Consider the following 15,780-nt stretch of genomic DNA (forward strand, 5'->3'; position numbering starts at 1 on the left):
GCCCAAAGTCTGATTGATGATAACAGAAGTTGAGAAAATTGAGTCTGTTTTTGTACTGAGAGGCAGCACACTATCACTGTAGTAATAGATCAGACTTGGTTTTCTTGTAAAATGAAACTGCATGAAACCAGTTAAATATTTCTGAAAGACGTATACTGCTAGTATGTAATGTGTGGGACAATCAGAAATTATGACAAGAAATGTATGCGTCAATTTTTTGTTGTTGTATCGTGGAAGTAGATTGTGAAGGGTTGAACTGTTGCCTGTGCATTGTTCCAGTGGAAACCTTAGGCTGCATTCTGGAGAATGAATGCATAGTTCTCAGTGAAGTCACAAATTACAAGATATTCACCTTCTTTCAGAGATTGCTTCAAATTGGTAAGATAACTGGACTGTTGACTAGCAAGAAGTGAGTGTTGAAGTTTCAGAAGTTTTTCAAAAGTATGCTAAAAAATTCTTCAGTAGGTTTGAGTAATATCTTGAGAGATGTTCTTTTTTCAACTTGTATTCACTGTTTGTAGCTGATGTTTTCAATGCAGTTGTGCTTGAAAGCTTCCTCAATCCTTCCCTTGACTTCTTCAAAGCTAGAACAATTTTTGCAATTTCAAAAGTAGCAAGCTTCAGTTGGATTAGCACATGCTACATACATCATAATATCTTTGTAAGACTTAATTGGTTTATCAACTTTTATCAGTTCTTTCATTCTACAATGCATAACCATAAGTTTTGCGTTCTAGTGCATTGTACATACACAAACATTGTGAATTCCACTTGCACATGCAAGAACATAGTACTTCCTGAGTTCACAGAACTTTTAAAATCCTATTTTCTGTTTAAACAATGCAAAAGCTTCACGGAGATTACACAGAATTATTTTTTTCTGAACATGCTCTGATTTTCCATTTATCTTAAGAGAAATAATTTTTTTTTTCTGGGGATCATTCGACTTATTTCCTCACTCATACAGATCAGTTACTTTTCCTGCTGCTTCAAAATCTTAAGTTCTACCAGGTTTAGGATCAGGGCATGACAAGACATGACATCTTTTTCTTTAACCAGGCTTTTTTAGGTTTCCTTGCAGTGTAGTCTGATATTCAAAATTCATCTTGAATGTCTTTCAGTCGATCTAAGGAGCATTGTCAATATTTGCATCCTTATGTTCTTATCATCTGTAGTATTAAATTTTTCTTTCAACTGGTTGATAATGTCACGGTCAGAGGAGAGAGGAATAGCATCTTGTTCTGAATCTGAATCTGTGTTCAATATTTTGCTTTTGAACATTACTGCTTTTTTCTTAAAGCTTTTCCTGAGGCTATTTTTTCTAACATAGTTGTTATTTCTGAATAGGTGATTCATTTAAAGCAATCAAACTTTTGCCCAGAGCATTTACAGTTTTACAATTTTCTGGGGAACAAAGGATCTAATTGTTGAAATTCTTCATCAGAAGTTGATTCTTCAACATTATTTTTAGCAGATGCTTCTAACTCTGTGGCATGTATCACAAATTTTGTAACCTTGTTTAAGAAAAGTAAATGTTTGCACAAAGTTCTTTCTTACACTTCTCAGGTTTTTCTTACAAGAATTATGACTTGTCTTTTCAATTGGATTCAACAGTACATTTTATTTGAAGCTGTAGAAGTTGATGTTTCCATGCTGGTGACAAGGTTGTGATGAATTAGTCATAAAACTCCAAACCTGTAGAAAAAGGCAAGCTCAGTCAACAAAGAGTGACTGAAGAATCTGGGAAAAAACAGATATTTTTTGCATCAATTTATAGATATAATCAATCCCCTTGTGGAGTACACCACTGAACCTTGTTCCAAGATATGATCCAGACTGAATATTAACTTTACTTGTCTCAACAAGATGAAACAAGTATATTCTTTTGCTGACACTAGGAGTGCATGTCATGACATGCTACTCTTCTGCCTCATCAAGTGACCCAGACTGGAAGTTGAGGGTTCTCATTGATTGAATCTCAGTTAGCAATTGGCATATAGAGGGAACTATTAGAATATTCTACTGTACCTAATTATTACAAAGTTATTTTTTTAACATGATCCCATTGTAATCCCATTATGAAATATTTACCACATGTACAACACATTAGGAAGCAAACATTTTTTTTTCAAATTTAAAAAAATATACTTTTGGATATATTCAAGGCCAAATAATGTTTTTGGTGACCTCTCTATCAAATGAACTCTCTATCTTTTATAGGAGCAGAGAAATTTATTCTTTTGTAATTACCCAAACCTTACTTTTTGCAACTTTTTTACAGGTTCCTACACAAAAACTGAATGACTGAAAAATCTGAAAAAAATATTTTTTTTCATCACTTCATGGGCAGAGCAAACCTGTAAATTTTATTTGAATTACTGGACATAAATCTGAGAAGTGCATTTATTTTTGTTGATTTATTGTGGAACGACCCAAAACGTGATTTAGAGAAACACTCAAAATACAGAATGAATTATCAAAAAAATCATAATAATTAGCTAATATTTGAATTAAAACATTAAAAAATCAATATAAAGTAAAATAAAAATGTTAAGGGATTAATCAAAATCATCCGAATTTACAAGGTGTTAAAAAAAAAAGGCTGGATTTTTGCAGTAGTTCTTCAACCAGGATACAAAGCACATTGCAACTAGTAGCAGGCGCTGACTAGTAGCAGTTTTCAGAAACATTACATCATTTGATACTTTAAGGTACCATTGTTAGGTTTTGAGCTGCAACAATTTAACAGAAGTAAACATATACTGACTTATCAAATTTTAAAATGTCTTCGCCAAGCATATGCAGATCGTAGTGCTATGAATGTTTCAATCATTTTAAAGGGGCAAAACAACAACCAATGTAGATCCCAGACCTGAAGACCCTCCACACAAACAAATTATAATAACAATAATGCAGTTCATGAAGATCACTGCTTAACTGTGCAAGAAATTGCTGAGATATTGGGCATCAGCATAGAATCATGCCATACAATTTTTATACAAAAACTTTAATTTCACATGCGCAAAATTCATATATTTCCTGAATGATTATCAGAAAGAGAATCATGTTAACATCAATCAATTATGTTACCAATTTTGTTAGGAAACCAGTTGAATAATATAATTTCCTACATTTTTGTACCATCTAATGATTTTTCTCTCCCCAGAATAATATAACAGCATTTGGTTGTTAGCAGCAGTCCCCCTCCATATTTTATTGTAAGCCAGAATGGTCCTCAATATCTGTTTTGTTCTCCTTCTGTCCATAGTGTCATTCATTACGAGTAGGAGTAAGAGCTCTGTCCTCTTCTCCCCGGTAGACCAGACCAGAGTTAGAATTGATCAGTAGAAGGGTTAGAATTGATCATTGTGATCGCTAAGGGAACCAGGTCTACATTTAATTGTTGCAAAAAACATTTTCCTGTGGTATGCATTTACTGAATAGACTCGTATTAATGAAACATTTACAATCGCTCACAGCTTGTTTAAAGTATTGATCTAGGCATGGGGTTCGTGCTTCTGCGAACTCAGTTAGCTAGTTCAGAGGGCAACAATGTAGGACAGCGAAGATGTCCAAAAGAAGCCTACGGTGAAGGCAAAAGCTGAGCAAAACTCACTGATGTAAATATCTACCGAGGCATTTATATCAGTGTCATCTCAACTGAGGCCTGGCTAGTGACTGTGATATTTAATCAGTTAAGAGAGTCAAAAGATGACCTCTGTTAAAGCCGATCAGGGCTAGGAATGGGAGGGTGGTGTAGCGGCCAGAATCTTCACAAGGCAGATGTATTCCTCTGCAAGGGTTGGGATATATGTCCAGCCCTTCAATTCAAAGGGCTCCTTCAGTTTGTTGCAAGGAAGTCTGTTGATACTTTCTTTGGTGATCGTAGAGTTGTCCATCCCAATTGGGGGTTGAATTTCTGTACCGTGCGGATTCCTTACAAAGTATGTCTGTAAAGCCATAATGTCATACACTGCGCCCATCTGGGCTCATCGGATACAGTTTCAGTGTTATAGGGATAGTTTATTACAAGCCCAGCATCTTTTTGTGGTAGCTGTTGTTGGGGGCTACAGAACTGTCTTGCGAGAACCAGTTTTTGTGATTGCTGGCACAAAACCAATTGATAACCTAGCTATGGAATGTAGTAAGCGTTGTATTTCTAAGAAGGAGGGCCTTCTTACTCCAGGGCTTATGCGAGAGATTGAAGACCAAGATTTAGAATCTTGGCAAGTTAAGTGGAATGAATCTTCTACTGGTCGACATATGTATATATTACCAGATGTTAAATGTTTACAAGCAATTAGGTTCATTCCCCCCCCCCCCCCAATCAGTATATATCACAATTCTCTTGGGACATGGTACCTTTAGAAAAAGTTTGGCTAGGTTTGGTTTGGTCGATTCAGGCCTCTGCCCAGACTGTAGGATCAATGATACTGTGGACCATGTTCTTTATGTCTGTCCCCGGTACGAGGCTGAACGTACTGTAGTTGTTAGGGAGCTTGTGAGAGTAAACTCCTTTTTGGATCTACAGGTCAATTGGAAGACTTGCAGAGAATGGACCATAGCAGCTGGTTTCCTCCATTTCTTTGCATTGCAGAGATCAGCTGAGGGAGTATAAGTAGTACCCCGAGTGGCTAGGGTCAGCCTGGACAGTTCATTGGCCGGAGACAGGTGCATTGGCATCAAGCCTCAATTAGTGTAAAGTATATTTTGAAGTAAAGTAGCAGAATTGCTGTCAACAGGATGGCGACTGCAGTACCAAAGGTATGGTAATCCATGCAGCCGAGAGGTGTAGCGCCATTTTGACAAGAGCGGTTTATGGAATGAGTAGCAGTATTGCTGTTGGCAGGATGGTGATTGCATTGCCGAGGGCATGGTTGTCCATGCAGCCAAGTGGTGTAGTTTGACGAGGGTAGTTTATTATGTAATGAAGTAAATGTCACGCGAGACTCTTGTGATATAGCTGAGTGGGAGAAAGAGGTCTGTTCTCTCCTCTCTGATAGACCACACCAGATTTCGTAGTTGCAATTAAGTTAAAGGCTTAGAATTGATCATGTTGATCACTGAGGGATCTAGTTCTAAATTTTGTTGTTGCGATCAACATTTCTTGTGGTGTGCTTTATTACTGAACTAGACTTGTATATTATGTGGCATTTACAGTCATTCATAGCTTGTTTAAAGTATTGAACTAGACATGGGGTTTATGCTTCCGCAAACTCGGTTAGCTAGTTCAGAGGGCAATGATGTAGAACAGAGAAGATGACCAAAAGAAGCCTACAGCAAAGGTGAAGACTGAGTTAAAATTCACTGATGTAAATGTCTATCAAGGCATTTACATCGGTGGCATCCCAACTAAGGCCTGGCTGATGACTGTGATATGTAATCAGTTACAGGGTCAAAAGAAAATTTTTGTTTAAGCCCATCAGGGCTAGGAATGGGGGATTAGTGTGGTGACCAGAATCGTCACAAGGTGGCAATCTTCCCCTACGGAGATTGGGATGTATGTCTGGCCACGTATGGTAGTCCATGCAACCATGAGGTGTAGCACTGTCTTTCCGAGAGCGGTCTCTGAATGTGATAAAGTAAATGTTGTGCGGGACTTCTTGACTCCCTGGTGGACTAGACCAGAGTCTGTAGTAGTTGAAATAATTTATGAGATTCAAACGTAATCAGTTGCAATCAACTAAGGGAAATAGGTTCAAATTACCGTTGTTGTGATCAACATATTCTGTCGTATGCTTTAGTTCTCAATTAAACTCATTCAGTTCTGAAATATAAGACATTTACAGTCGCTTATAGTCAGATAAGTGTGAACTAGGCACGGGGTTTGTGCTTCTGTGAACTCAGCCAGTTCAGAAGGCAATGAATAGGACAGAAGAGAGAAGATGCCCAAAAGAAGCCTACAGCGAAGGCAAAGGCTGAGTTAAAAAATTCACTAATGTAAATGTCTACTGAGGCATTTACATTGGTGGCATCCTAACTGAGGCCTAGCTGATGACTGTGAGATGTAATAAGTTAGAGGGTCAAAAGACAACCTCCGTTAAAGCCCATCTGGGTTAGAAACGGGGGTGGGGGGATGGTGACCAGAATCATCACAAGGTGGCTGGTCTTCCCCTACTTGGGTTTGGATGTATGTCCGGCCATATTCTTGGTCAGAACCCCCAATGTAGATAAAAAAATTTAAGAGCAAGTCTGTTTGCCTCATTTATCATATGCAATTTAATGTTATATTTATGGCATTTATTTTATATACACTGCTTAAAGACAAGATGCCGCTCAATAACACCATATGTTTATCTTTGTGCAATTTTTTTCCATATAATATATGGTATTCATCAAGTCAAAAAAAAATTTAACAAGGGCCTTATTTTATGTAGGTGATCATTTACTGTTTTCTTCAGGATTGAGTAGAGTTCGCTTCTCTTTCACTAAAAATTTATTTGATTGTTACTGAAATATTTCATTAAATCTTTTCATACAAGAGTGAGGAGTAGTGGCTTTAGTTCATATACATCTACAATAATGTATTGGAAACTTGTAGAACAATATCAGAAAATGAAGCGAAAATCGCAAAAGGGGAAAGCCGTGCAGTGTTGTATTCTCTGGTAAAGATGACAGACTATGATTACTAGACAAGGCAATAGTTAATGGAGAGGCAGTAGGGGACTCATTCATGAAAACAAATGTTTCTTGTTTCTATTGTTAAGCTACTGATTGTGTTGGTGAGAGCACAAATGGTAATTCTTGGATTGGGGTGTAGTATTGTTACATGAATGAACTAGGTGAGTGAATATACCTTGATATTCCTTTCTTCTTCGCATTTTGAGGGATAAGAATTATTTCTGATATGGTAAATTGTGCCTTGTGTTCATCATATTCTTTGTCAATCCTAGAACTCTGTAAGTGCTGCATGCACTTCTGGATCTCCATTTAAAAAGCATGTTATCAAGTAATTTATATAGCCATTCAGTTAGTGTTACATCTTAGTCAACCAGTTTTAAGTCTAAATTAATGTGAATGAAATATGTTGAAGATTTGGTGTGGATAAAACAAATTTTTTTGGAATATACAATTCAATAAAGCTGATAATAACAGAAGAATTGCATATTTAGTTAAGATATTCTGCAAAGAAATACTGCCAAAAAAAAAAATTGATTTGTAAATTATTGAGGAAGATCCACATTTATGGTAAAATGAAAGAGGCCTTTCTTAATAATTTTGATGAACGAGACCTTAACAAGAAATATTTTGTGTTTGATGCACTAGATTTCTAAGGATTGATGATGAAAATATGCACACATAAATAATAGTCATGGATTATAAAAATTATTACCTCTTAAAATGCTTTGTATTTGCAAATACAAAAAATATTTTGAACGACATTCTGCTGAGTTGTTAACAAAATAATTAACTTTTAGGATCAGTAAATTAATTAAACATGACGTTTTATAGCGTGTGAAAAATGCCATTCTCAACTAGGATATGATTCAGGGAATTTTTTAACATTATAAGAATAAATAATTAATGTACTTTTTCTGTACTAAACCTCAATTATGCATTTGAGACTGTGTTTTTTTTCTTTAGGACATCGTACCTGAAGCTGTTTGATCATCATATGTCTTATAATTGTATTTCTCTATTTATTTGTACAGTTCTAATTCTTAGTTGAAAGTAGTACAAAAGGAGATAATTTTTTCTTGAAACATATTCTATTATTAGTTTTTGAATTGTTATTGCTTTAATAATGATTTTTTTTTTATTTCAGTTTGCTTAATTGGATTGAATCCACCTTTTTTATTGAATCTCATCAGTAGTGATCTAACCTCCATCAGAATAATGAGGCTTGTAGAACTGGATGATCAAATACATATATTGGAACCACAAGCAGATGCACAAACAGTACTTAGAAACATCATTGAAACAGGAGTAAGTCTTACATAAAACTAGAAAAGTTTTGTTTTTTTTCATGTTCTTGTCCATTGACTAATACTGTAATCACATTAGAGATTAGGAATACTGAGTTGAGCCAGCAAACTCTCTAACTTAGCCCCTTGTTTGTCTACAAACCCTCTATCAAGAAAGCTACACCAGATGTCTGGAAACAAAAAAAATTACACCTGATTTCTCTCTCTCTCTTACGCACACATATGTATGTGTGTGTGTATATATTTATATTACATCATAGATTATTATTATTATTATTATAGCTATTTCTAGTTTTTAACATGTTAAATCGAAAATCAAGACTTGAGTGTAAAACCCCCTTCTCTCTGAAAGATGGCCCTCAGTTAGCTTGTGTTCTATTTTTATATGGTCATTTTTTGTTACATGTAATCAATAATAATAATATGGGTGCAGTATTAAAATTGTACTTGTGTGTGTTTTTATGCATATGCATACATAATGTACTATCTGATTTAAGACTATAGTTTACAGTAGATGTCTGATAAAAAGAGAGATTGTTTAAAAATTATTCTATTTTTCACCATTTTAAATTTTAACAAAATTATTATATTTTTATTATTTATATGTATAAAAATTAATGTTTGTTTGTCCCGTATGCATTCCTATACCATTTATTCGATTGTAATGAAACTTTGGTTAGTTGTGCGCACACCCATGAAGATTTCTGAATTAGTTTGGACTGGCTAGATGGCGCTGGGGTCAAGATATTTAGAAAAATTGTATTTATGGACCGATTTGGGATCATATTCAGAATATATATTAGTTACATGAAAATAAATATATTTGTGAAAAATGGACCCGCTAGGTGACGCTGGGGTCAAGATATTTAGAAAAATTTTATTTATGGACCAATTTGGCTCATATTCAGAATATATATTAGTTATTTGAAAAGAAATTTTTTTGTGAAAAATGGACCCGCTGGGTTGAGATATTTGGAAAAATTTTATTTATGGACTGATTTGACTCATATTCAGAATATATATTGGTTACATGAAAAGAAACATTTTTTCAAAACCTGTAGCTGCTAGGTGGTGCTGGTGTCAATATATTTATGAAAAACAAATATACAAACAGACTTTCTTCTTCTATATATATAGAAGAAGATATATATATATTTAAAGGCAGTGTTCGTATGTATATCCGCTGTAGACTAAAAAACTATTAGACCGATTTATGTGCGGATTTTTGCAAAATGGTCCCTGTTGTCCAGAGAAGGTTTAAAGCTAGTGAAATATTTGATCTAACCAGTAGAAAGAAAGTTAGGTGTATTTTGAACCGATTATTGTATTTAGAGAGTAGTTTGAATTACATCCAATAGGTACTGTTTTGACAGTTGGATTTATTTACATTCTGACTTATAAAGTGAAAGTTTGAATTTTGTGAAGTCCATAATGTTCAGTTTTTTTAGTGTTTTATCAAACTTTCAATTGTGTTCATTTAATCTATATACGAGTATATACTCAAATCTAGCAGTAGCAAGGCATTGCCGGGTCTGCTTAGTATTCAGACAAATTTTTCTATTGTTTAAAGAGGTTGCTGTAAAAAATATTACTTTCTTAATTTCATTCCTACCGTTTCTTTTATTTAAATAATTATAATGACTCTAATGCGTAGTGAGTAATATTGTTATTAAAATTATACAATTTATTAAACTGATATTACAAATCTTTAACTTATTTATATGAACTTTGTTTTTTAATATTTTAATCGTACTTTTACATTTATTGTTATAACTTTATCTTCTGATAACTACAAAATATACTTTTACTTCCTTAATATGTTTTACGTATTATTTAATGTTTATTGCATATGTATTTATAGTGTGTACTATTTATGTATTATGTTCATCTTTAGTCTCCAGTCCAAGTAACAGTTTTATTAACACATTTTGATAATATTATCTACTATTAGGCCTAAGTAGATTTCAGGTAATCACTTTTCGGAGTTGATTCTGGCAGTTATATCTGTGTGTGTTATTCAAAGTAATATAAATTTGAATTTGTGGCTTCTTTATTTTACTGAAAGTTATCTGAATTGTAATTCAGTTATTATAATGAGATGAAACTGACTAATTCTTGACTAAGACCCAAATTTTTTTTTTTTAAATTAATTCAGGATCTTTTTAATTTCATTATCTGTGAATTTTTGGTACAGATGTAATTATTTTTATAGATTAAAGTCCCTTATATAACCTCTTCAAAAATTAACTTTTTGAACATTTTTTGGTTTGCATGGTTTTAAGACCTTATAATATAAAAAGTCAGCAAAAATGGCTTGTGATATTTCTGAAAGAAAAAAACCTTTAACAAATGTTTTATTTACTAATCATTCCTTTAATAATAACATATTGATAATAATTATTTCTTCAGCGATGTTAATATCTCCTTTTAAATTCTCCTTTTATTGATTGTATAAAATAAAGTATCAAGTAACACTGAAAAATATAATGTTGTAGGGCTTAACAAGACTGATTTGCTTATCTGGAAGAACGAGTATATTGATAACATACTCTGGCTTTTAATAAGAATATAAAAAGCTTGTTAAATAATAACTTGAAAAAATGACTGGAATTTTTTATCAGTTCTTTTAGTTCTATGCAGCATTCTTACACATCAAAACTAAAAATTTTTGTATTGCCAATAAAAGACTTATTTTTGAGATAGGACAAGAATTTGCCTTCACCAAAAATGAATTTTTGAACAAGAGAATTCATTGTATATGTAGCCAGTTATGTAAAAAAAAATTGTTAAACTTAGTATGCAGCTTTGAAAAATATTCTTAATACCTTTACCTGATCTTTCTTCTAACAGTTATTATATATTAATTGCCCGTCATTGCAAAGATGAAAATTTATCAAATGTTTCAAAAAATTAATCCAGTTTTACTTGTGTATTTATTTTTTGTATTTTATTTTTATTAGTCGTAATGTTTAATCTTGTGCTAATACAGCATTTTAATCCTATTCATTAACAAAATAGATTTTCAAAATAAAACAGATATTTATGAAAGTGTTTTAAATATTGCAAAAATTTTTGTAATTTATGCTGCAGCTGCTATTTCATAATAGCTGACATTAATAGTTACTGAGAATCAGAAAGTTTGTATTAAGAAATCTGTTTATTTGGTTTAGTTTTCTGATGACAAGTTTAAATGTTTTGTGCAATTATATAAAATTAAAGCAATTGTTTTTCTTCTGCTTACAAAGCCTTGCATTTTGTTCATGCAAACCTTTAAACATTACTGTATGCAGTTAAATTCCTTGTGTAGTCGATTGGCTTTTAAGTGTCTTTTTACTTCACCAAATCAGCATTGGAGTTAGTCATCCAAACCTGTCATATTGCATGTTGGAATGACTGTAATTCTTTAATTTTTTTACCAGCAGAAGCTATAAATTTTTTGATAACTATGCTATCTGATAAAGATGTATTAAAGCCCTATTTCATCGATTTCAGGGTGTGTAATTTTCCAGATTGTTCCTGTCCATTTCTTTGCTGAATTATCATCCAAAGTCTTATTCTTCTGTATGGAGTTTTTATAGAATATTTTATGCTTATGCTTCCATTTTTTAACCATTCATCTATTGCAATAAATTGCTTATCTAGTGTTTTTTTTTTGTACTTAATCATTAGCTTTTTTTTTTTATCAGTAAAACCAGCATTTTTCAAAATTAATGTGATTTTTAGTGAACTGCTAACATTGACTGTGCAGAATTCCTAATATATCTCTCACTTTACTTCAAGTTGCAGTTTATAAATTAAGTTTCTCAGATTGGCTTTCAAATGCTAATTTTATCCACTAATTTAAATCAGTTCATTTCTAATTATTGCTGTTACAATAAAATGGTTAAGTAAATAATGAATGGAAAATTACTTAAACAAAATTACAATAAAACAGTACCTACGAAACAAAAATAATCATAAGAAAATTACATGAAAATGAAATACAATACTAAAACAAATGTTTTTCCCTTACATATTGTCATTGATACAATGTTCGATCATTTGCAAGAATTTCTTTCTTGCAAGAAAGAAAGAAAAGAAGGAGGGACAGGATTTAATTCTTAACTGTTCAATAGCGATTTTTTGCCATAAACAGTTATTTTACTATGGAAGTACAATCGCCATCTTATTTTTTAACAGTTATCATTTTGTAATTTGTGTTTATTAAACACAGTAAATGGCGAAATTAGAATATGTGATCCCAAATACTAGCAAAAAAATAATTATATGAATTTGTACTTATTTGATCATAAGTGACTGAGCAGATTACATAGTGAATACAATAAAATTGACCACTATAGTAAAATTCTTGTGTTTTTAAAATTACTTTATTTAATAGCATTAGTTATTGAGGTCTTTTTTAATTTACTTGCCTCAATTTTTTTTCTGTTCTGACATACAGAGTTTAAATTGATGATGTTATAAACTTTATGATTACACACAGAATTCATTCATTTTATGCACATACACAAGAATTGTGTGTGTGCATAATTCTTATTCTTTGGAGATAGCTATAAGAATATTGACAAGATACTGCAATATTTCACTCATTAGGTTAGATAAGAAATTTACTTAGTGAAATATATGATCTAATTTCCGTTAAACAAGAGAGTGTTATTTCATTTTTTTTTTCTTAAATACTAAAATTGTTATATTCTCACAGATACAAGAGGATGCTTTTTATGTATTGGATGTTGGTGACATTGTTAAGAAACATAAAGAATGGAAAATCAAGATGCCTAGAGTTGAACCTTTCTATGGTGAGATATTTTATGGGTGTACCATATTCTCTTATAATTTTTTTTCTTTTTGCTTTTACCAATGATGATTTCTTTTGTAAAGATATAAAACTTCTTTATAATTTTTTATGATATTTTGTTTTATCTACACAACACTGAATATATTGCTGCCAGCGTTCAAGAAAGCTACAAAATTGCGTATTTTGAGGAAATTACATTTTTGTATTTAAAACAGTCTGTAAATCTATAAATGTTCTCATAATGTTGAATCTTCTTCTGTCAGCATATATCTTTATGCACAACTGTACATTACCTTTTTTCATAGTCAAATTATTCTGAAAAAATGGTATTGAATTGAATTGATTTTAAAATATTTAAGTCTTATAAAATTAACGACAAAATTTAGTAGAGATGTAATTATTTTTCAACAATCTATCATCATTGGGAATAAAAATTGAGAAAAATCAAATAAAGTCAAAAATAATTATTTTATTGAACTTTATCAAGATTGTGTACATTATTCACATTTACATGATACAATGAAAAAATTACAGATGTTAAGTTATAAAAATAATGACGTTTTAAATTTGTTACCTTCAAATATATATATATAGCTATTTAAATATCTATAGTTACTTGAAAATTGACGTAATTATAAATAAAATCTGTTGTGGGAATGTAACTAATTTTTTTTTTATTCTGTTAAAAATCAATTAAAAAATATACCTTTTTATTGTTCTAATAATATTCTCCTTGAATTCAGTACACCAAAACCACAAATAAAAATATTATTTAAACATAAATACCTGATTTTTTTATATTTTTGAAAATAGTCTGAAATAAATCTGAATGAACTATAAAGTATCACTGTTACAGCTGAGCTCATTTGCAAGCAGACCTAATTTAAGCTATAGAGTATATTAGCTAAAGCTTTTTTTTAGATTCTATTAAATTGACAAATTACTTCATATTCAAAAAATCTTCATCATATTGGCCGTAACTTGATTTAAGATTCTTGTAGAAATCCAAGTAGATTCTGTAAATGACAACTATTTCTTTCTTAGTGGTCATAAATGTTAGTTTAAAAGATTGTCACTTAATATTAGCTTAAAAGTTATCACTCACTGTATCATGGACTTAGCATGGAATTGAATTAAAATAAAACCAGAATAGAATTTAAAGTTTTAATTCTCTAAATTAAACAGTTAATCATACAGTAATGAACTCAATTTAGTCATACTGAATAATTTTTCATCATGTCTTTTTCACTAGCAATTGTAAGTTGCTGTTGGAGCTCCTGTTTTAAAATTCGAGATTTTTATTACCACCAAATTAGATGGTAGCAAAGATTTTTATTCAGAGGACTGAAATTGCAGAATATTTAGGCTATAGAAATTATAATTTTATTATTCAAATTACTGTGCCATCAAAACAGCAGTGGGCTCAATGTGAATTAAAGGATAGAAAAAATTCTCTCTACCGTGCAGTCTACTTACAAATCAAGTCAAATACAATCATATCAGAGCCTAATTCTTATGCACTGGTAACCTACTCTAAAAAGCATGAAGCAACAAAATTTACTACAGAATGCATTTATGAAAAAATACTTTAGTGTCGTAAAATTATTACCTAAATCAGTCAAAGTTTACTAGCCAGAAAGTAAAATGAAACTTTACTGTCAATAATTATCATTAACACTTCTTTCATAGGATTTGGATATCAAACAATGACTGCAAATGAATATAGAGAAAACCACACAAAGATACAGAAGAAACACAAATGTGTTACCACATTGTTTAGCCAATATCAGACAAGATCTAATTACAAAGTTTGACTGTAAGCTGCTGATTGCATTGTTGCTAAACCAAGTCAGTGACAGAGATGAAGAGCATACCTCATGAATTATTGACAGTAAACTTTTGAAACTTAAATTGTATGTAAATCTGTTGATTTATTATTGGGCCACTAAAAACATTTACCTCAAATTCTGATACAGTAACTTCATTTTGTTTACATGGATAATCTTCATTGTTTTGTGAATTAGTGTATTAGTTTTGTTACCTTCTCTAAGAGCAAACTCATAATGAATATGTTTAAGATGATACATTACCAGCAATGATTTATTTTATTCATTATTAAACAAGAAATTAATTTTCTTTAAACAGATGAAAATAAAATAGAAAATAACTATTGCTTAACTTACAACATGATAGTAGAAAATAGCATTAAACCAAAAGAAATCTGCCACTGCTTTATTTGATATGCAGCATAATGCAACACTATTTCGAGTTAGTGTAGTCTTCCATTCAAGAATTTACTAGGCCGTAATTTTTTTCCAAGTAGTAGAATATTTTGACTTTAGTGTGTCATTAATTTATAGTAAAATGTCATTAATAATACTAAAACTTTACATAGCAAATTATTTTTACTTAATAGTTTTCCAGCAAATACCATAAAAAGAATTTAATAACTCCACAACTTATACTATTTTAAAACATTCACTTAATGCAGTATAGAATTAGATCAATTGTAAAATTTCAGTTGAAGAATTTTCTCAAAAAAAAAATATATATGTGTGTGTGTGTGTGTGTGTGTGTGTGTGTGTGTGTGTGTAAAATATGACAAATTTTGAAATGCAGCACTCTTGAACTTGAACAGTGATAATAGGTTACATGCAAAACCTTCAGTGCAATTAAAAGTTGTATTTACTTACCTATAAATATGTTCATAGATTTTAATAAATTTTGATGCAATTGGATTCATGTTTACTTTTTTAATATTTTGAAATGTTAAAGTGTTATTAAAAATATTTATTTAAAAAAACGACCTACTGATAAAAGATTTATTCACAACAATGAAAAATGTTGAATTTTTCCCAGTAGTGAAAAATTGATTACTGAATTATTTTTGTTTAGAACAGGCCTAAATTCTATTTTTCATAATATTGATAGTAAAAGCATAGTATAAATTAAGTAATTAAGTACTGAATGTTTTAATTATTAGAACTTAATGATATGCACCAAAAGAAAAACAAATTATTAGTTTTTAGATAACAATTGTTTCTTTGTTTATCAAGT

General features: G+C 31.2%; 1 protein-coding gene across 6 annotated transcripts in view; it reads left to right on the forward strand.

The window, feature by feature from the left end:
• Window positions 1-15,780, forward strand: part of LOC142325256 (ornithine decarboxylase-like) — a 103,737-nt gene that overhangs the window by 54,785 nt on the left and 33,172 nt on the right. For all 6 annotated transcript variants that reach the window (XM_075366809.1, XM_075366782.1, XM_075366763.1 and 3 more), the window contains 2 exons: window positions 7,766-7,926; window positions 12,628-12,724. In XM_075366809.1, coding sequence (XP_075222924.1) covers window positions 7,837-7,926; window positions 12,628-12,724 — 187 coding nt within the window. In that variant the 5' untranslated portion in view covers window positions 7,766-7,836. The remainder of the gene's footprint in view (window positions 1-7,765; window positions 7,927-12,627; window positions 12,725-15,780) is intronic.

The sequence above is a fragment of the Lycorma delicatula genome, chromosome 1, assembly GCF_047948215.1.
Source record: "Lycorma delicatula isolate Av1 chromosome 1, ASM4794821v1, whole genome shotgun sequence".
In the NCBI taxonomy this organism is placed as follows: Eukaryota; Metazoa; Arthropoda; class Insecta; order Hemiptera; family Fulgoridae; genus Lycorma; species Lycorma delicatula.